Consider the following 22528-nt stretch of genomic DNA (forward strand, 5'->3'; position numbering starts at 1 on the left):
TTTGAAGTCACCAGCCCAGCTGGCCCACTGATCACTGACCTTTCCCAGGAAAGCCTGGGAAACCCACCACCCACCCTGGGACTCGCTGGGTCCCTCTGCCAGGCCCCACCCATAGGGAATGTGAGACCAGGCAGATTGGGTGTCTCCCACACACCCCCCCCCCAAAAAAAACCACAAAACAACACAGAGACCAGGCAAAGAGATATCGTAACAGGCTGCATTTAGTGGTTGGGTTTTTCTCTTTTATGTACAAGAAAAATGAATTCTATTTTTTCGGATTTTTCATAATCTTTTGTTGTTTTTTAATTACTTTTAAAGCTTGTCCCCCCACCCCCAAAAAGTGCATTTTTCTTTAATCAGTTGATTTGTTTTCGTTCTGCCTCCCACACTTTTTATAAAGATTCTTACATCCGGTCAGTGGAATGTCTGTTCTGTGCTCTGGACCCCCATGCACCAGGCCTGGGGCCCCAAATTCCAAGGCACCTCGTTCTGGGCTTGGGGTGGGATTCCCCTGGCCCTCTGTCTCTTGGCCTCCCTGCCCCCCCACAAAGGTAAATCAGTATATATTTAGTGCGAGCTAGTTCTGAACTGAGATAATCATTTCTGGGGTGAGGAGCCCCCCAAGACCCCTGACCCGTCCGGTGCCAGCCACCCCCACCTCCGGGAAGGCTGTTTCCTCAGCTTAAATAACTTTTTAAAATAAAACTGCAAATATAAATATCTTTCTTTCTCAAAAAATAGGATTTTGCTTTTTCTTTTTTTGTTGGTTTTTGTGGTTTTTTTGTTTTTTTCTATTTTTCCTTTCAGCCTGTGTCCCTCCTACACACCCTGCTACTCACACTGCCTTCCCCTGAACGACCAGCCCAGTTTCCGCCTGGACTTCCAGGCTGCCATTGTGCCTGCCACAGCGGCAGCATTCCCTGGCTACCCAAGGGGACCCACCAGAGCACCCTCGGGTCAGCTGTGCTCAAAAGGGTGACAGGGTGGTGGCCACTCGGGGGTCCTCCTAAATGAGCACCCCAGGGCACCCACTTTGGTTCTACCACTGGAGCCCAGCATGGCGGGGCCTGCTCTGCCGTTTACATTCATTGGTTTCTGTAGATATATAGGGTTTTGCTTTTTATTTTTATTTTTATATTTTTTTATTTTTTTGCCTTTTTTTTTTTTTTTCTTAATCTCCAAAGGCCTGTAGGGACAGGAAGGCAAAGAGCAGCAACTACTCAGCAGGGGTGGCCTTGTTCAGGTCACAGGCTGGTGCCAGCTGCAGGCTGGTCACCTCCCCAGCACTGGGGTCCCCAGAACCCCACAGCCTGGGCCCTTCTGTCTCACACACTCACACACACGCAAATTCACCATAATGGAAGTAACAAATTTCTCTTCTTTTTCTTTTTGTTATTGGTACCAGGCAGTTTAAAAAAAAAAAAAAAGGGGACACACACACACACACACACACACACACACACACCCCAAACAACCAAATAAAACCTTTCTATAGCACCCTCTGCTCAAACCTCTAGTGAATTCCACAATTCTCTTTGGCAACTTTTATCACGGCCTTAATTTAAAGAATAAAAATTTGTAAAAATCGATCCACATTCTATATACAGTATGTGATTGCAGTATATGGGGGGGGTTTGGGGAGGGCCTTTAGGGGGCTGGGGATGTCCCGGCGCTGGGCCCATGCTGTGGCTGCGGCCCCCTAGGGACGGGCTGGCGGTTAAGGCAAGGTGGGTGTGGGTGGGCAGAAGCTGGGTGCAGAGTGAGGGGCAAGGGTTTAGTGCAATCCCTAAGGGATCTGCGGTGTCGCTGGCGGGCTACGGGACGCCCTACCATAGTCCCCAAGGGCTCCATCCACCCCAAGACTAGTGGCCGCTGGCCAGGATGACATGTGATTAAAGTTGGTTTTATTGCGAGAGGATGGAGGGGCTGACCTGTCTGAGAATGGGGGACTGGGGACCAACTTGGCCTCCACAGCAGTTCCCAGGACAGCTCAGTGCGAAAGTAGGGTGCAAGGGGAGGCCAGCACCACCCCGCCCCTGGGCCCATTCTGCTGGCCCCAAGGGGGGATCCTGAGACATCGGGGGGGGGGGGTGTCGCGCAGTAGACGGGGTTAGAAAGGAAAACCCCTCTGCTAGAAACTGGAAAGAGGCCTTCTGAAAGAGCTTCCCTTTAAAACCAAAGAAACATTTGTCAGATGGGGACACAGGACCCTCTACCCCGCCGGCATGCACTGGAAAGGGCTCGGCAGAGTATACATGGACAAGGTCCCAAGTTTGGTTCTACCTTGGCCACAAGGTTTGACATGGGGGTGTGCTGGCACCCATGTCCCCCAACCCCAACCCCTGTCCGTGGCCTGTGGCTCAGTCAACACCGAGCCTTTTGGGGAAGCCAGAGTTTAGAGTGTGGGGGGCTCAGGTGCTAGCCCCTGGGTTACAGTCAGTGCCTTTGAATAAAAAGAGGGGGTGCCTAGGAAGGGGACCACCACACGGGGAGGGGGAACCACACGGGGGCACGGGGTCTGGCTAGCCGAGGACCAGCCCTCTCTCGGGGACATCCCTGAGCTGGGAAGGACAGGACAGGTGGCCTGCGGCTCCCAGGCCTGTGGTCTCCTACAGAGAGAAAATTAAAATAACCTGGGAAACAGGGGCCCCTGGCAGACTCAGGGAGCCCCGGAGGCAGGCCAAGCGGACCCGGGTCCCTTCCCGTGGCGCCCTGGACGCCCCGCCCTGAGTCTTGGGAACGCAAGCGGATTCTACCGGAGCAATGGGTTGGGGTTCTTTTATTTTATACAAAAATAAATTGACTTAGTTACTTCCCACTGCTCTCCCTCTCTCCAATTTTTCATAGAAGCTGGGTGCAACTTGTAAACATTTCTTAAGTTAAGAATGAAAAGTACCCGTTCAGTTACAAAGTGCCAAGATCCCCACATGGCCGTCGCCGCTTTTGCCCTTTTTTTTTTTTTTTTTTTTTTTAATGTTCTGTTTTCGTGTTTCTAAAGTCTTGGGGTTTTATTGCTGTTTTGTGACATTAAGCTGTGGCCTTTCTCTCGCTCCCTCGCCTGTCTCTGCCTGAGTTCCTGGGGTTACCTCTGATCTTGGCTACGTCCACCCACAACTGCTGCCGGCTCCTCTGAGGAAAAGAATATTTTATATATCTCTCTCTATATATATCTCTATATAAACTGTCTTTAAGGAGAAAAGGGGAAATAGATCTAAAAAGTGCCTTAAAAAGTGGGGCGCGGGGTAACGACGAATTTTCAATCTCTGAACACAGGGTGGGGCATGGCCAAGCAGAGATGGGAAGGTTGGGGGGGGTCGCCCTGAGCAGTGGCCCCAAGGACCCCGTCAGGTCTAAGTGCCGTGAAAGAGGGTGGCAGGGACCCCAGCAGCCCCCCAAATCCCCGCTCTGGCCATCCAGGCTTGGGAATAAATAGATTTGTATGTCAGTGGTGGCCATGGTGGATGTGCAGAGATGTGAGGCCACAGGCGGGGAGGGAGCCCGAGGGGACACCCCCCTCTTTTAGTAAGTGCCCTGAGGAAGGAGGGTGGGGAGCTGGGGACCATTTTAACGTCCACTCATAGTGGACAGAGCATTTAAGGTCTGTCTAAGACCCCCTAAAACCAACCAGCAAGGAGCTGGGCGCCTGTCCTGGCGACCCTATCGCCCTCGCCTTAGCAGGAGCAGGCTGGGCCCCTGGGTGGGACCTCTGGGTGGACGGGGCGAGGGGCACAGGAGCAGATGGGGCCACATCCTAAGGATCTGAGAAAGGCAGGCGCCCGCGGCCATGGTATATACACGCACACATGTCCGCGCGGATGGATGGAGGGCGTCTGGACAGAGAACTGCTTACTTGTGGTGCTGGGGGTGGGTGGTGGTTTCTCTCTGTTCTTAGTTTTTTGTTTTGTTTTTGGTTTGTTTTAATACGAGTCAGGTTGCGAAGTTACCCTCAGTGGCGGCCACCGTGGGGCCACCCGCACCATCGTCTCCTCCACTGCCCGCTACATTCAGGCGGCCCAAGCCGTCAGGGCTGGCCTCCTCCTCGTCCTCCTCCTCGTCCTTAAAGTGCTTCTCCTGGCCATTGCGTGGAGCATCCGGGAGCCCGGGGGGTGCGCCAGCCCCGGAGGGGACATCAGGTGGCACACCCCGCACGCGGGGCTTGCGGCCACGGCGCGAGGGGACCCCATTGCAGCCGTCCTTCTTGAGGTGTCTGTGCAGGTGGTCGGAGCGCACGAAGGTCTTGCAGCAGCTGTCACACTGGTACGGTCGCAGCCCTGTGTGCACCCGCATGTGGTTCTTCAGGTCGTAGTTGTGTGCGAAGGCCGCGCCGCACTGCTGGCACAGGTACGGTTTCTCACCCGTGTGCTTCCGCATGTGCACCTTCAGCTTGTCCTGTCTGAGGGCGGGGCACGGTCAGCAGGCACCTGGGAGACCCCCATGCCCCACCCAAGTACTTGTCTCCCTTGTTCCCAGACCTCAGAACCCAGGGGCACAGGGGACCCAGCAAACCAGACAAATAGTATGGGCCAAAGCTGGCACTTGGCACTGCTGTGCAACGCAGAAAATACTCAACCTCTCTAAGAAGCCTTTTCATTTCAACAGTCAGGCAGGGGCTGCTGTGCTTGCCTTGGCGCCAACATTTCTGATTTACTGGGTGCCTGCTGGAGGGCAGGGCAGGACTGCGACAGGTACTAGGGAGTTCTGCTCTCAGACCCTAGCGTTCTATGCCTTGATAGCACATGCCCACAATCCCAGCACTCTGGAGGCAGAAACTGATGGATCTCTGTGAGCAGGAGCCTAGCCTGGGCTACATGCAGTTCTGGGATAGCCTGGTCTACCCACAGAGACTAAGTCTCAAACAAAATGTCCTACATCCCAAGGACTACATCATGAAAGGACTGTCACCTCCCAGCCCTCACCAAGTCCATCAGGTCCCGGGCCTCCTAGACCCTCACATGAACCTGTACCACAGCCTCTGACACCCCAAGGTCTCCCTGGGTACCTTTGCTGTGAGTAGTCTGTAAACATTGCCTAGGTAGTGGTCTCTGAAGGGCTGTTAAGGGGAAGGAAGTGTCTCTCCGAGTCATAACCTTGCACTTGTCATCCTCCTGCCTCAGCCTCCCAAGTGCTGGGCAGGATGAGTTCATGGCCCCTGGCTGCCCTCCCTCCATCCTGCCGCGAGTCCCGCAGAGGGGATGGAAATATCAGGCCTCTGAAAGGCGGGCCCTACCACAAACAGCTCTTGCTCCTTCTGATTAACCCAGGGCTGCACCTGACCGGGTGACACTCCCTAGTCTGGGTCTGCCCTGTGCTAAGTCTTGGGCTCCCCATGTAGCCCAGGCTGGCCTGGAATCCAAACTCCTCCAGCAACCCTGATGGCTTCCTTTGACGTATGGACTGATTAACTGCTATTCATCCCCTGTTGACACTCTGGACACCCCTCTGCCTTAGCCAATCCCCTGAGACCAGGTTCCCGCTCCCGCTCCGCTCCGGCTCTGTGTATAGGGCCAACTGAGCTGCAGCCCCTGGACCTCCACTGCTCCCTACTGCCCTGAGGGTAGCACCAGACCTGAGTCTCCAGCTGTTATACCAGGAGTACTTCAATGCAGTGAAACCTCACCACCCCCTGCAGCCTGCTCACTTCCCCCCCACTATCTACACCCAGTATTGGGGGGCAGCAGCTGTTCCCCTGCACAGGCCCCACCCAGTACCCCAGTGGTTAGTTTTCCTAGCTTTGTACAGAGATTTCCCCAGAAGGCTCAGAGGGGGGAACTGACTGGCCTGGGGTTGCACAGCAGCCCAGGGGCCACACAGAGGCAGGGTAGAGGTGGGAGGCAGCCCCAGTTTCATCACCCCAAGCCCCGGCCTGAGTAATTATAGCCCCGGCTGCTACAAGCCTGGCTTACTCAATGCTTGCCGTGAGTCACAGGGGCCCCTGGGCTCCAGGCCTAGAGGGGGCGGTTAAGGTGGGGGTGAGGCAGCGGGTGGGGAAGGCCCTAGAGAAGGGGTAAGCAGGTAAGCCACAGAAGGGCCTCAGCAGGCACCAGGTTCTGAGTTTGTTTCTCTGCAGGGAAGAAGGACCAGCCCCAAACTTGGGGGTAGCCAGGTATACACAGGGTAAAAAGAAATTCTGTGGAGTGGCCTCAGGGTGACCCAGGACCTCCACCTTGTTGGTCTCTCCAGAGCCCAATGTCTGTCTGAGAAGGGAGGGCTCTTGGTAGCCCAGGATGTCCCCTGGGGGAGGAGTCTTCCCAGCCCTAGTCTCACCTACTAAAGCAACTGCCTTCCATGGTACGTGCTCTTTGTCCCTACCTGGCACTCCTGGGCACTGGAGCCCTGCCGCACCCTCTCCTGCTGCCCTCTGGGGAGGGGGCCAGGGTGCTGGGATGGGGGTCGGGTGGGGCCAGGAAGTTGAGACAATGGCTTCTTTCTTCAGGCCTGGTAGGCGTGGCTGGGGAACCCCAGGGCAGGGGGTAGCGCTGAGTCACTGGGCCTAGCTGCGCCCCAGCCAGCCAGTCACCCCTACACACACACACACACACACACACACACACACACACACACACACACACACACACACACACGGCTGAGTACAGGTCTAGGTTGTCCTGGGTTCACACAGCCAACTTTGGACTCCTCAGACTCGATCCTGAATGGACTTGGGCTCCCCAGGGCTTCTTCCCAGGACTTCCCCCCCACACCCACTACTGGTTGGGCCCAAAGGACCTCCAAGTTAACTGGCCCCAGGGACTCTGCACCACTGTTCTGCTTACAAAGCCTCTCCCCTGTCCGTCTGAATCGTTCCAGGGAGGCCTGGCTGGATGCTAGACCTCAGGCGCCCAGCGAACGCTGCTGCAGAGCCCAGTGTAGGGGCCCAGGAGGACCTCAGCACGTTCCAGGCAGGCCCACCTGGTCTCCACGGTGAAACAAACACCATGGTGGTGGAGCAACACCAGCTACCAAGCGAGCATCACTGGTGGGGAAAGAGAAGGGAACTAACTCTAGGAGGCACAGACCCAAGAAAAGAGGGGACAGAGACACCAAGAGAGGCAGAGAGCCTCAGTCGCTCTCCCGCCTGACCTCACTGGGCCGGGTGGCTCACCTGGTGAAGCGGACCTTGCAGATGTTGCACTCATAGGGCTTCTCGCCGGTGTGCGTGCGGATGTGCCGGGGCAGCTTGCCTGCGCCCTGAATCACCTTCTCGCAAATGGGGCACTTCTGGAAGGCCTTGGCCCGGATTTTCTTCTCGCCCTTCTGTGACCAGGCCGGGTACACATCACCCTCATGGGCTCCGCTGAAGTACTTCAGGTAGTAGTCCATGACACCCTTGTCGTCCGGGCGGGACTCCTCATCACTGTCCCCTGCCCGGCCCACGGACGACATCATCTGCTGTAGCAGTGTGCTGGCCGCTAGCCCGTCCACATCAGCGGCATCCCCATCCTCGCCTTCTGCAGCACCTGACAGGAAGCCCGGGGAGTCACCCGGCTCAGGGGCGGCCTCAGAGAGCGCCACTGCTTCTTCCTCACCAGTGCTGGCCCCTGCACGGCCATAGTGGCCGTTCTGTGTAGTGGCTGGCGGGGCAGTAGGAGGCGGGAAGAGCCCCCCAGGCGGGGCATCTTCATCCCGCTCAGGCCACAGCCCTGGGGTGCTGTCACCCTCCTCCCCATCGCCCGTTGGGGGCCGATCAGCTGGAGGCCCTGGGCCGTAGAAGTCTAAGCCATTGCAGTCACCTGCAGCCACAGCAGCCACAGCGGCAGCCACTGCCTCCTTGGTGGCATCCAGGTCGTCATCGGGGGCACTGAAGCCAGGCCACTGGAAGGCAGTGGGGGGCAGGCTATTCATGGGGTTGCTGCGGAAGAACTCCAGGTACTCCTTGGCACGCAGCAGGTTGCGCTGGTCCGTGGGACCCGCCCCATCGGGCTGGCCCGCATCCCCCACATCGTCGGCCGCAAGAATCTGGCGCTCCAGCAGGTCAGTGCACACTCGGCTCACGGCCGGGATCTCCAGCAGCCGGGCCGCACTCAGGATGTCGCCCACATTGGCCGTGCTGACCGTGAGCGTGGCTGTGTAGGCAAAGTCCATGAGCGCCGTCAGCGCCTCGGCGCTCACAAAGTCAATCTCGTACACGTTCTGCTGGTCCACGACAGCGCCCGAAGTGAACAGCTTCTTGAAGTACTGACTGCAGGCGGCCAGCACCGAGCGATGCGTGGGGAACTCACGTCCCTCCACCAAGATCACCACATCACACAGCAGCCCCTGAGTCCGCTGCTCATTCAGGCCGCTCAGGATGTCGCTGCTGTGGTCTGGGAACGGGATCCCGATGGGGCCGTCCACGCCGCCAGCCATCTTCCGCGACACCTGCAGAAAGGGGTGGCAGTCAGCAAAGGGGACTATCTCTGGCTGGAGCCTGGCCTTCTCAGCCTCAGTCTCCCCAGGGGAACACCGTCAGAGCAGAGCATACCAAAACCCGATGTGACAGAAGAAGAGGTCGGATAGCTAGGGCCTCTCTGTGCCTGCAGACCAGACTTGGGGTCCTGAGGTGGCCCTCAGTTTCAGGGTCTTATGGCACCAAGAGTCCAAAAGGGAAGCAGGGCCAGGGGTAAAAGCCCACCTACTATGGCCCCAAAGGAGGTCAGGACTAAACTGGCACGACAACAGGCCTTGCTCCCCTGGAAGATTCGTTGGGCAGGACAGGGTGTACCCCAACTCCAGGACTGAGGCCTGCCTAGTACCTGTACACTAGGGGTGCCCCCTTCCTGCCCTGCCCCCCACACCAGACAGACCAACTGGTGAATAAGGGAGGAAACCAAGTTACAGCCCATGCCATGCTCCCCTCACAGGGTAGACCAGGGCCTCCCGCACACCTTGCTATGTTGCCTAGGATGGGGCTCAGCATGCTCCAAGCCTCGGACTCCCCATCTGGAAAATGGGCAGCCATCCCTAGAGAAGCCCAGCAGAGGGGACACTGGGCTGTCCCCCACACCCCACCCCTCCTCGTTGCCCCCCCAGAGCTGTGACTCATCTGCCCACGGCCTTGTGCAACCCTCTGGCTCTGTCCCCACCCCTCCGCCCTCTCCAGGGAGCCAGGCTGCCCTTCGCCACCCAACAAGGCCCACATTCCTCCAGATCCAGAACAGCCCGCCTGCACTATAGGGCCAGGGGCCCCTGGAGTTGTTCCCAGAAGGGACACGGCCGAATCTACTCCTTCCTCAGCCTCCTGAGGAAGGAGTCCCCTCCCTCACCCAGAAGGCTGTCAGGAGGCACAGTCCATAGTGGATTTTTCCCCACAGGAGTGGTTTGTGACAAGAGTCCTTTGTGCCTCTGCCCCCACCCACCAAAGGGGACTCTCACAGATGTGACTGCAGAGACCAGGCCCAGGGGCCCAGAAGGGATAACCTACGCCAGTCCGGAGAGGCCTTGAGGAGCCCCCGTTGGTTGCTTCCACCCCCTGCCATCTGCTGTCTGGCCCCAGGCCTTGGAGAGCATGTGGAAAGACAAGTCAACCCTGTCCCCTCCTGCCACAGCCTGCCATGGAGGAGGGGGCATGTGACCCCAAAGGCATCCCCCAGCCAGGGTGACCCAGGGAATGGCTCAAAGGTAGCCCTCCAAGGGCCCCTGAGCCTGAAAAAACCCAAGTGACTCAGCCTGGTTGTCGCCTTGGGCACGGCCACCCTGGCTTCCCACCAGGCACTGAGCACCAGGGCCTGGGGCTACTGAAGCCCTATTTTAAGTACAAAGGCACCCAGGCTCCAGGTTGTGGCTAGGGCAGATGTTGGCCTGGAAGACCCAAGGCCACAGAGCCTGAAAAATATCTCTCTCTCTCTCTCTCTCTCTCTCTCTCTCTCTCACACACACACACACACACACACACACACAAAAGTGACCACCATCACTGTCCCCCTCAGAGCTCCTGGGTCTCTGGGCCCCTGCACCTGACCCGCCTGCCATCTCTCCAGGAACAGGCACCACCTGCCGTGCCACACCCCAGACCTTGGCACCACCTGGGCCTCTCAGGGGCCTCACCCCAGGAACAGCCTGAGACTCAGCTCAAGTGAGAGAGGAAGGCCAGGACCCGCCATAGCTCCTGTGAAACAAGGGATCGGGGACCCACGCAGGGCGCGGTACACCAGTCCCATCAGCCACGCAGGAGCTATGTCTCTGCCCAGCTCCAGGGACATGTCCCTCCTCAGGGAGACCTCCCCAGCACCGGTTGGGGTCCCTGCACAACAGCTCCTGCCTGTGCCTGTCTCCGTGGGATTTCTGGGGATGTTCAGTGCTGAGTCGGCGGACAGGCAAGGGGCAGGCCCTGGCAGGCCCCTTCTGGGTTGGAGAGGCGGGGCACATGCTCCTGTGGCCTGGCCATATAGAAGGGTCATAGCCAAAGGTCGGAGGAACCAAAGACCTGGGCCCACACCCTACTCCACCCACCTGGCAGGCAGACACACCCAGTATCAGGGGACAGCTGCTGGTCCCACCTCTGGTCTAACCTAGGATTACTTGCTGTAGCTACTTTCAAGACGATCTGCCCTCCCCTCTCCATGGTGTTCAGGAACTAACTAATCAGGTGTCTTCCTTTGCATCTGCCCTCTACCCAATGGGACAAGAGACACAAGGGAGAAGGTCCCACAGCAGACCCAACCAGGCCCACACTATAGCCCTGTAATCTTAGCCGACTGCAGGGACAACCAAGGAAGGCTACAGAGGCTGAACCCAGTCCTGGAGACAGGACTATGGCATGGGGGGGGGGGGGGCGCCACTAGGCCTGGGGTCTTCCCAAGGTCACACAGGTAAAGATTTGGCCTGGCCTACAGGCCCCACCCTCAGGAAGAAAGAGGGGCTTCTGGGAAGGGGCTGGGACAAAAACTGCCACGCACTACCTTCCTGTACATTTCTGGGGCCAGTTAATGAGGGGTCAGACTCCACCCTCCCCAGCACTCCACCCACCTCCCACCCTGCTCCCCAGGTTCCTGGGTGAGATCCTGTATGGGGCCATGGTCAAAGCCTCAGCTTCCTCTGAGGACTCTGGAGAGCAGGCACTGAACTGTAACTTAAGGCCACCTGGCACACCCGTCCCACAGTACCCACCAACCTCTTGAGGGTCTTTGGGCTTCTCAGAGTCCCCTCACAAGACCCAGAGAGGGTGGGGAGCCACCCCAAGGTCACATAGCAAGCCTAGCTCACAGGTACAGCCCCAGGCCCCTGACCCTCAGCCCCCACCCCTCCCAGCCTGTGCTGCAAGGTTGGTCCCCATGGGTTACAGTGCCCTGACCTGACGCCAATGCCCGCCTGGCCTGGTCCCTAGGTCTGGTCTAATGGGACAGGAAGTCAGTGAGGGCACATAAGACGGCCCCCTGCCCGCCTGCCCTCCTGACTAGGTAGCAGTAGAGGGCCAGGCAGGGCTCAGACAGGCCCTGCCATTAACTGTGCAGTTATTGCCCTAATGGGGAGGGGCTTCCTGCCCTGGGCCTTAAAGGGCCAGAGGCAGGAAGGCAGCCGGCCCAGTGGGAAGTGTGTGCATGTGGGGGTGGGGACAGGCAGGCCTGTGGAGAGCACAGCCACAGGGTGGGGCCCAGGCCCACCCAGTTCCCACGCTCTGAGCTCCACACATCCAGAAAGGCCAGAAGGGAGGCCTAGGCCACTTCCAAGTGGAAACCGGACCCCCTCCCCAGGTGGAGGGGATGAGATTCCTGCCACAAGAAGCAACCAAGGCAGACTGAAAGGACCCAGGTCCCCTCCAGCCACAAATGAGTCCAGCTGCACCTGTTATCCAAGATGCCCACAAAAGTCTGAGGGACCTGGAAGGGTCTGCCACCTGAAGCCACCTGCACCACCCCCAGACCCCTCAGTGCCCCAGGGGCCTGAAGAACGCACCACCTTCCCTTAGAAACATCCTGGCGCAAGGTGGGCCCCCAGGAGGGCCTGTTCCTGTCAAACCAGAAAGGTGTGGGTGGGGACGGCCACTGGCTAGCCCAGTCCCAGCCTGCTGAGGGGACAGATGGAGGAGCCGATCCTCCGGCTACACTCCAGATCCCACACTATGGACGTAAGGCTGGGCAGCAGGAGGAAACCGACCCACCCTCACCCACCTGTGGACACATTCCTGGGAGGCCCTCTGGAAGCCCTGCCCCCTCTCAACACAGGGGGGTCTGGATCAGAGAGGGGAAGCCACTGGCCCCGGGTCACACAGCCAGCTGGAATTTGAACCTGGCTGGTCTTGCCTAACTTGTTCTTCCCAGGGTGCCTCTCCCCTCCCCCCCACACCCCCTAGGGAGCTCAGGCAGGGCACAGGGCCCCTGGCCCCTGTGCAGGCCATGGGGCACCCCCAGGAGGCTGGCAGGACTGAGGTCCTTGGGACAATTCAGGGTGGTATAGGTACTCCCACCCACCAGCCACTCCAAACCTGTTTCGGGTTGCCTAAGGGAAGTCCGGAGAACAGTAGGGGAAATTAAGGCAGAAAAGAAGGAATGTGACACTTCTGGGTGGATGGCAGGCCCCACCACAGCTTGTTCTCTGCCTCACTGCAAGGCCTGGGTGGGGCACAGGAGGTGGGGGAAGCCCAAGGTGGCTCAGCTGGCAGAGACCCACTCCCACCTCCTAGTAGCCCCTAGGGTGCCCTGAGCTGGCCCCAGGGAACCCAAGAGGACACAGATGAACCTCACTGGGGTGGGGGTGGGGGTGGGGGTGTGGGAGGAGGAATCTAAGACAACAGTTAGTCATTTGGCCCATCCAAGCCACATTGGACCCTTCCTCACGCTGGGCCCTGAGTGGTGACGTCTATCCCTCCTGGAAAAACCAGAGGAAACCACAGCTCTGCCCCATTTGGGGTACAGATGGGGCACTGTGGTGGTTCTGGGTCACTCACACCCTCCACCAGGTGCCCAGCACACAGGGCAGCAGATGCCAGGACCAGGGCAGATTGTTAGCTTCCAGCTGTGTGACCTTGGAGTCTTGATATCCCTCTCTGGGCTCAATGTCATCCTGGGCAGTGCCTATGATGGTGACAGGTGTTACTCAGGCATCCAGATCTCTTGGATGAGACACAGGTGGGCAGACACCCTAGGGCATTTGGTGATTTGTAAGACCCCCTACACTCAGAGGCAGGGCCGCTGGGCATGTGACCTTGAGTCTACCTTTGCTTCCTGTACCTCCCTCCCACCTCCCGTGACCCTTGCAGACCCTGGCTCACATAGGACCCCAACACTCCAAGCCTCAGTTTCATTCTACGGGCCAAGGACCAAGCTATAGGTCACACAGCCTCAAGGAAAAGAACAGAATGCACCCAAAAGCCACCAAGGACAAGGTGCTCTGCCCAACAGCCGTCCCCACACTAGGCTACTTGGGGCCTGTGGCTTAGGTCCCCCCAACACTCAGACCGGAGGTGTGTGGCTCCCTCTTCGCAGGCAAGGTGCTGACTGGCCTCTACCACAGCCAATCTCAACTAAATAATAAATACCCCCCACCCCCAAAGTGACCGGCAAATTAAAGTTTCAGTGTCCCCGTTGGATCCTGTTTCCTGCCTGTCTTCCACCCCAGGCTCTGTCCCCTCCCTCCCTCCCCCAGGCCGTCTCCACAGCGATGCCTGCCGGTAAACAGAGCCCCGAGCCCGGCCCCGGAGAGGTGCCAGGGCCCAGCTGGGGGAGCCACTGGGAGTCCCTCCGGGAAAGGTGTGGGGTGGAGAGGTGACCCTGGGATGAACAGATGTCCCCCAACTGAGTGAACCCTTCTGCAATCCCGAGCCTAGCCTGAACGGAAGGGGGGAATAAGGGCCTGGGGATCTCTCCCACCACAGCCCTGCCAATTACAAGTAATCAGCTTGGTGTCTAGGGTGGGTCCCCGCTCAGCGTGGGAGCGGCCACTCAGGATGACGCCCTGGGCCCAGGCCTGGGGAAGATGGTGGAGGGGGGAGTTAGCCTGCTGACATAAGAGGCCAGAGACACCCTCGCTGGGGGAAGCAGCTGTGGCAAGGAGGGGGGAGACACAGGGCTTCCGCCAAGCCTGTCACCCGTGGGTACTAGGCTTAGTCATTCACGGGTGCTGAGCTAAGTAGGTCTGCTTGGGAGGGGAGGGAAAGGAGAGGAGGAAACTAGGGAAGCCATCTGTCTCTCACTTCCGCCACCAAAGTGAACACCCTTGGGTGCCAGGCCCAGGTGGGGACGGCAGCGGGGGCGCACGTGGTGGCGATGGCCACCATTAGGAAGGGAAGAAGGAAAGGAAAGGACGGCGGCCCGGAGGCCGCGCGGCTCCTACCTCCTTCGCGGGCGGCGCGCGGGCGCCAGCGACCGGGACGATGGCTGCGGCGGGCTGGTGGCTCCGAGCCCCGGCGGGCGACGCTGAGCCCGGCCCCGCACCACCCTCCGCCGCCGCCCGGCCAATCCCCACCCGGGCTGGGGGGAGGGCGATGCAAATTACCCCGGATCTGGGTCCGCCCGTCACCTCCCCCGCGCCCGGCCCGGCCCGCGCCAGGCCGCGCATCCCCGGCCTCGCCTGAAGCCCCGAAGCCCCCTGACACCACACCCTCCCCCGGGAAGGGAACGTCCAGTCTTGTGGAGGAACCTTTCTCCTCGTCCCGGAGCGTCCGGAACTAAAGGAAAAGGGGGAAAAATTAAAATATCGAACGGGGGGGGCCTAGGAACGGTTACACAACAGGAGGGGAGGGGCGGCAGCCGGAAGCCGGGACCGCCACCGGCCCCCGGCGAGGGAGCCACGGAAGCCCCGCCTCTCCTGCAAAACCCCGCCCCTGAACGCAGGTTCCGCCCAGACGCAGGCACCATCCCCATGCAGAGCCGCGCCGGACTGTTTCTCGTATCCATTGGCTCTCTGGTCTGCCGCTCACCGCCCCTCCTCCGCAACGCCCCTCCCTGACCCGCCGCTATCGCGGGGCACTCTGGGATTTGTAGTTCACGTTCCCTGACCACCGTCCAAAACATCAAGTACTGAAGATAAGCAAAAGAACTACAGCGCCCAGGAGAACCGCGAAGACGCGTCCGCCTCCCAGACACTCCACACTCCACCCCTCACCCCTTCCCTCCGCCTCTCTCGGGCCTTTTTTTTTTTTTTTTTTTTTTTTTTTTTTTTGCAAAGCCCCCCTCCCTGTTTTGTCAGCCCCCTCCCCCTCTCCGCCAAGGAGCTCCATCCTGGCCAACTCCAACGTCTGCGAGCAATCCCAGATAGGCCTCTCCCGTCCCCCGCTTGCCCACTACCACTCAGAAAGGAGAGGCGCGCCCCAGGCCCTATTGCAAACTTAGCACGCGACGCGCCCCTCTGCCCCCACCTCCGCCTTCGGTGCGGCCCGACTCCCCTCCCCCGCAGGCCGCGCGCCGGGAGCCCGGAGGCCGTGCTGCCGGAGCAGGGAGGAGGGATCAGGAGCGGGTTTGTGCCCTTCGCCCCGGAGGGACCCGGGCGGAGCCCCCCCCCCGCCCGACTCGTCTCCGGCTATGGCCGGGCAACCTTGGTATCCAGAACCCCGGAGTTGCGGAGGCGCCCCAGATCCCCCATCCAATCCGTTCCGCTCAGTACGGGCGCGCGGGGTGCGCACTGCGCCCCCGGCCGCGTCCCCACCCTGCAAGGAAATTTAAAAAGAAAGAAAAAAGGAAAACAAAACCCACCTCTCCGGGAGAGGGCTCCCCTTCAGCCCAGGCAGCTTACCTCGCGGGGACCCGGGCCCGGAGGACGCGCGATCGGGGCAGCCCGCGGCGCGGACCTCGCTCGGGCGGGCGGCGGCGTCACTGCCCCTACAGTAGCCGTACAGTACGCAAAGCCCCGTATGATGCTCGCGACTCCCTTCCTGGTTTGTCCGAGGGCAAGAGGGGTCCTCCCTCGTCTTAAAGGTGCCGCAGCGCCGGCACCCCCACGCCCAGCCCGCCCCCCCGGCCACCGCGGCCAGAACAGGCTCTGCAGGTCGGCTCTTGCCACGTCCCGCGGGGCTGCGCCGGGAGAACAGATCGGGCTGCGATTAGGGATTTGGGGGTGCCGGGCGGGCGGGGGGCGCAGCCCCGACCCATCGGCCCCTCCCCTGGCAAGCCCGTGACCTCTCCGCCCCGTGCGCGGCGCCGTGCCAGCCTGCTGGCTTATCTACGGCCCAGAGCACCCCGGGGTGCTGGGGGCGGGCAAGAGGGGCCCCTCGGGTGCAGGGGGTGGGGGCCGCAGATAAACAGCCCCGGCCTGTGCGCGCAGGGCGGGGTTCAGGGGGCGCGGGCTGTGCCCCCGAAGCCCGGGGCGGGGCGGGACCGGGTTGGCAGTGGGGGCGGGAGCGCGGTGCGCACCCGGAGGACCCGCTGCCGGGGCGTGGGGGGCCCGCTGGTCCAGAGAGCTGAGAGGAAGGCGAGGAAGTGACAGTCCCTGGCTGCACAACTCTCTCTGAGGCCAGCAGGGCGCTGCCACGGTACCTCATCTACCTCCCCTGAGCCTCAGTTTCCCCAAATAATGCGAGGAATCGAAAGAAGACTCTGTTGCAAGGACAACGAGGTTGCATCGGAGCTCCCGTTACCCTTGGCCTCAGTTTACCCAAGTAGTGCAAACAACCCAGGAAAGGAAGAGAATGGGTATTTGCGAGGATCAGGAGTCTGCATCTGAGCTCCGGGTTCCCTAAACGCCACCATAAGCCTCAGTTTACCCAAACTGCGAAGAGCCCAGAGTTTGCAAGGCTGTTTCAGAGTGTCGGTTCTCCGTCCAACCCCCTCTTCTGCGCCTCAATTTGCCCAGAGTCGTACCGGGGACCCCCGAGGGGGAGACTTGCAGGGCCGCGAGGTGTCAGCTGAGCTCGGGGGTCCCGCCCTCACCGGTACAGCCAGCCAGCAAACCTGCCGCCCCGCGATTACATAAAACAGTCGCCTCCACCCGGCTGTGCCAGGGGCGTAGCGCGGGGAAGGGGTTGGCGAGGGGCGGGGAAGGACGGTTGTTTTCCAGGCCTTGTAATTTTCCCTGCAGCCGGCTGACTGGCCCGGCTGGTGTGGGGCGTAGACCGGGACCCTCGCAGGGGCGCCGCGCCGGGCAGGACGGAGGTGGGGAGTGGGAAAGTGCGGAGCAACCCAACGGCTTTTGTTTTCCTTTTTTCCCTTTTTTTTTTTTTTAACCCCCTTGTCCTTTTCTCTCCCACTTCCTCTCTGGTCGTGGGAGAGGTCCGGAGAGGGAGGGGAAGGCAGAGGAGGGGACCGGGCGACAGCCCGGTTCACCAGGCCTACTGGGCTCGGGTTCCAGCACGCCACAGCCACCAGACGACCTGGCTGTGGGTCTGGCTCGCAGGAGGGGGCAGAGCGGGGAGTGGGAACTAGCGCCTGGCCTCAGTTTCCCTCCCCGCGCCCCTTCGTATGGAGAGGAGCCTTCCTTACTTTGGCTTTTAGTGTGTATGTCTATGGGCTGTGAGCCTCCGAATGCCCGGTCCTTACCTTAGGTATTTTTCATTCATTGTTAGTTCTGTTGTTGATATTGTATACAAATTGCCCCAGGTTGTAGGGAGCCCGGGATGTTGATTTTGTTTTTCTTTTGTTTTGTTTTGTTTTGCTTTTTACGTCAAAGCATCGACCTCTCCCAGCAGTTACCAACACTTTTTTATAAACCGAATTAAAAGTACGGTTTAACCGGGCGTGGCAACCCACGCTTTTAATCCCAGCACTTGTGAGGCAGGTGGATCCCTGTGAGTTCGAGACCAGCCAGACTACACAGCGAATTCTAGGGCAATTAGAACTACATAGTAACACCCTGTCTCAAAAATAAAAATAAATAAATGTACCTTTCGACACCCAAATACATTTGATTGGCTTTTTGTATAATAAGTTGCCTTCAAGGGGAAGTGGAAGCCCTGGCTGTGACACTAGCCAAGAAGGTGGGAAGGACTCCGGGCGGCCACGTGAGCCCGGCGCGGGGCGGGGGGACCCGGAACTTCAGCCCGGGACCGGAGCCTAGGAGCACTGAAGCACCCGGGTCGCTGCGCCCGCCCTGCCCTGCCTGGGCCGCAGGAGGCGGGGTCACCTGTGCCAGGCCAGAATTCTACGCCCACAGCTGAGGCTCCTCCCACCTACCTCGATTTCCCTAGAAACGGGCGCTGGTCCGGGAGTAGGTGATCTAGGGACTTCAGGACTTCAATTCCGTCTTCCAACTCTAGCTGTGACCTCAGGCTGGACCCTCCAGAGAGGCCTGGAGAACCAGCATCGCCTGAAAGCACACCCCAGAATATATCACCTCCAGTTTTCTGATGAGACCGATGGGGCAGAGCCTAGAGGTCTCCATACTACAAGAAGGAGGGTGGGGGAGGTCGACCAGGGAGAGCGGGGCGGGAGACTGGAGCCTAAGGCTGGGCAACCTGCAAGACCTCCCAGAAATCAAATGAAAGAAATATAAAATGCAACCCGGGAGGTGGCACATGCCTTTCATTATAGGGAATTAGAAAGAGTTCTTAGTCCTTAGGGCAGCCTGGTCAACATAGAAAATCCTAGGCCATCCAGGGTTACACATTGAGGCTCTGTCTAAAAAAAATGTTTTTAGTTAATGAAAAATAAATAGATTAATGAAATCTAATCTAGAGGCTGGAGACAGGGCTCAGCAGTTAAGAGCACTGGCACCTCTTCCAGAGGACCTGGTTTCGGTTCCCAGCAACCACATGGTGGCTTACAACTGCCTATAATTTCTTCAGCCCCCTGGGATCTGGTGCCTGCAAAGCACCACGATGGAAAAATAAAAACAAATACATTCTTTTAAAAAACCACTGAGGATGATAGTACGAGCCTTTCATTCAAGAATAGAGACCCTGGGATCTCTGAATTTGAGGCCAGCCCCTTCTTCTGAGTTTATCCAGGCAGCCAGTTACACACAGGAAATTCTGTCTTAAAAAACAAAACAGAATAAAAAAAAAAAAACAAACAATCTAATCTAAATCTAATCTACTTTAAACGGCCCGGGTGAGGCACCGCACACCTATGGTCTGGGTGAGCTGTTGGCCCGGAGAATTCCCAGCTCTCCAGGGATTAGTCCAAGGCCATCCTCTGCTACTTAGCAAATTTGATCCCCTCTGGGCTATATGAGTCCCTTACTCAAAACTTAAACCAAACAAATCCAAACAAAAACATCTAAGCTCAGTGTAGATGCTCTCGCCCAGAATTCCGCCATCAGGAGACTGAAAGGGTGAGGGGGATTGCTTCAGTGACTAGCCAGCCTGGGTTCTGGTTATGGAGGAGCTGGGGATAGTGACTCACGCCCAGGATCCCCGTCCTTGAGAAGTAGAGATAGGAGGATCAAAGACACATGGCTCTGTGGTTAAGAGCACCAACTGCTCTTCCAGAGGTTCTAAGTTCAAATCCCAGCATCCACATGGTGGCTCACACCCATCTGTAATGGGATCCGATGCCCTCTTCTCCTCTTGTCTGAAATGTGTGTGTACTCACATATATAAAATAAATAAATCTTTTAAAAGGAGAGAGAGCTTGGGACTAGCCTTGGCTACTTGAAATTCTGTCACAAAACCACAAAAGAATGATAAAGCATTGACTCACACGAAAGGCCTGGGGTTCAATAACCGAGAAAAACACACAAACACAGTGACCAAGGTCAAAGCAGAGGAAAGAATACCAAATGCTGCGCTCTGGGATGCTCTGTGCCCTCATACAGAGAGACTACAGAGAGGAGGCTTTGGAGTCAAACCCAGGGACACATTTAAAGGAAGAACACAGCAGAAGGTGCGCAGGGAGAGGGTGGGGCAACAACAACAGCATTTTGTGACTGATTTTGGGGATAGGATCTTTGGTTTGCTTGTTTGTTTGTTTGTTTGTTTGAGAGCTGGGGACCGAACCCAGGGCCTTGCGCTCCCTAGGCAAGCCCTCTACCACTGAGCTAAATCCCCAACCCCTGCTTGTTTGTTTTTGAGACCGCCTCACAAGTAGCCCGGGCTGGCTTGGAACTCACCATGTACCCAGGGATGACCCTCAACTCTTTTTTTTTTTTTCCTCTGGAGCTGGGGACCAAACCCAGGGCCTTGCGCTTCCTAGGCAAGCGCTCTACCACTGAGCTAAATCCCCAACCCCGACCCTCAACTCTTGATCCTTCTGCTTCCCCTAGAGTGCTGGGGTGACCCCAGCCTACACCACAGTTTCTGTTTGATTAAAATAATCGTTGCAGGGTATGTTAACTTACCCAGGAAGTTAATGAAGGACAATCTCCGATTTCAAGGCCAACCTGGTCAATAAAATGAGACCTCATCTCAAAAAATTTTTATTCAAGTCAGAGGATGGTGGTACACACTTTTAATCCCCAAAGTCAGCAGGCAGAAGCAGAAGGATCTCTGAGGTCCAGGCCAGCCTGGTCTACAGAGTTTCAGGACAAACGGCTACAGAGGAACTCTCAAAAACAAAAATTAATGAATGAATAAAATAAAACAGAGAGAGGGAATGTTCAGGGTTTGTGAGAGATTTAACTCTGTAGTTAATGGGTTAATTTTGCAGTGCTGGAGACAAGACACAGGGCCTGGTAAGAGCTATGCAAATGCTCTTTTCTTTAAATGAATTTATTATATGAGTACACTGTAGCTGTCTTCAGACACACCAGAAGAGGGCATCAGATCCCATTACAGATGGTTGTGAGCCACCATGTGGTTGCTGGGATTTGAACTCAGGACCTCTGGAAGAGCAGTCAGTGCTCTTAACCACTGAGCCACCCCTCCAGCTCGCAAATGTTCTTCTTAAAGTCCCACTTGGCTCCCAATGTCTTATGAAGCAGAGGAGGACGCTGAATTCATTGTCCTGCCTCCACCTCCCCAGTGCTGGGGCAAGTGACAGGCTGTGTCTGCAGAGGTGAGGGATTGGTCCTGAGGAGAGAACCATTTTGAGAGTGGAGCGTCCTTAGACTGCAGGGATGCTGGGGAAGATGGCAGTGCGCCTGCACAGTGATGTGTATATTAGGCAAAGAGGAGCTCCAGCAGCACTAAGCCCCCATAGGCCCCAGGACAAGACTTATTTCTAAACGACCACCCATCCAGGTAGATGCCTGCCTCATGGGAAGTTTGTGTGAATCTAGATATGACAGTGGCTGGAAACCACTGGGAGCTGTGTAGGGACTGGGTGGGTCCCCGGTTCCAGCCTGTGGGGAGGTCAGAGTGAGTTTGCTCTACAGACAAAGCCTCCAGACCGCCACAGCTACATCTGAGGGTGAAGACAACAGACGGACACACGGTAGCTGTGAAAATTACTTTATTTAGTTAACAGTGCTTTTTAAAAGACAGGGTCTCATGTAGCCCAGGCTGACCTGGAACCTGGATAACTTTGAACTTCTGGGTTTTTCATTTGACCCAGGGAGCTGAGGTCAGAACCCAGGGCCTTAGCAAGCCCTCTAACACTGAGCTAAATCCCCAACCCGACTTTGAACTTCTGACTCTTGTGCCTTGATGCTAGGCAAAGGCTTTACCCACTGCCTAAACCCCAGGACACTATTTTTCACTCTTTTCTTTAAGTTTATTAATATATTAATTGATTCATTTCTTTTTGATATTGTGAGTTGGGATCTCACTATGCGGGCCTCAGTCTCCTGGAGCTTGCTGTGTAGAGAAGGTAGGGCTCAAACTCAAAAGAGAGAGGGAGAGAGACAGAGACAAAGAGAGACAGAGACAGAGAGAGACAGACATGATGGCACGTGCCTGTTGTCCTATCACTGGGGAGGTGGAGGCAGGAGGGTCAGGAGGAGTTCAAGGTCATCCTTAGCTCCCACGTGAACTTGGAACACCCGGTACTACTTGAGACACTGGGTAGGGGACTAGCATTTATCAATGGGCAGTAGGTGACGGGCTGTGCTTAACTCCGGTTGGCTCCCGACATGTGCCTATAAATGGCCACTCTTCCTTCTCTACACCATGGCGAGGCATCCTGGCCCACAACCCTCCGAGAGAACCTTCTGCCACTGCCACGTCTGGGGACATGTATGAAAACTACAACTGGGGAAGCTCCCAGCAGCACCCTGCAGGGCCAAAGATATATCAGAGCCTGTGTCCCAGCCCAGGACACACAGAAGAGAAGCAGAGAAGCTGTCTAGAGTCTAACTTCAGTCTTGCATGCTGCAGTTGTGTATTTGCTGGTTCCTTCCTTAAGTAAATGCACTTGGTGGACAAGTCAGGGTCTTTGGCTGCACTTCCCCCACCTACACTTGGTTGCCCGAGGACACACTGAAAGGAAGACCTTGATTCCCCTATCTAGGATGACCTCCGAAGACTGAAGAGAGCCCCCCCCCCAAATGAATGAGGTCAGTGCCCTTGCTCTGCAGCAGTCAGGAGGCCTTGGGGCTGCCAGATGGGCGGGTATGGGAAAGGACATGGCGGCGACGGAGGCAGTTGTCCCCACCGGTTCCTTCTTTAAAAAAAAATCCCCGCCATTTAGGCAGCAGGACTCGACCCCACCCCACCTCCCCGCAGTGGCCTGCCACGTGGGCCGGGCGTCTGCAGTGCTGTCCCCTTCCGCCCGCCGCAGGGCCGGGGCTCTAGTTTCATTTCGCTACGGTGGTTTCAGTTTCAAGCTGGGAAGAGAGATGGACTGAGCTGGGACGACAGAGGGGGAAAGGA

At 57.7% G+C, this 22528-nt stretch overlaps 1 protein-coding gene across 6 annotated transcripts; it reads right to left on the bottom strand.

Annotated features, from left to right (window-relative positions):
* Positions 1–203: 203 nt before the first annotated feature.
* Positions 204–16798, bottom strand: Zbtb7a (zinc finger and BTB domain containing 7A). Of its 6 annotated transcripts, none has more exon segments than NM_001439483.1 (3): positions 204–4393; positions 7100–8355; positions 16707–16798. In NM_001439483.1, coding segments are annotated over 2 exon segments (1710 nt in total). In that variant the 5' UTR covers positions 8344–8355; positions 16707–16798; the 3' UTR covers positions 204–3927.
* Between the last annotated feature and the right edge of the window lie 5730 nt (positions 16799–22528).

The sequence above is a fragment of the Rattus norvegicus genome, chromosome 7, assembly GCF_021556685.1.
Source record: "Rattus norvegicus strain SHRSP/BbbUtx chromosome 7, alternate assembly SHRSP_T2T, whole genome shotgun sequence".
NCBI lineage: Eukaryota > Metazoa > Chordata > Mammalia > Rodentia > Muridae > Rattus > Rattus norvegicus.

Bases quoted from the DNA above. Each gene is read 5' to 3' on its own strand.
- Zbtb7a (XM_087555463.1), bottom strand. From the start codon at position 8,343: ATGGCTGGCGGCGTGGACGGCCCCATCGGGATCCCGTTCCCAGACCAC. The intron at 4,394-7,099 runs GTGAGCCACCCG...CCCCGCCCTCAG, and splicing joins TGCAAGGTCCGCTTCACCAG to ACAGGACAAGCTGAAGGTGC.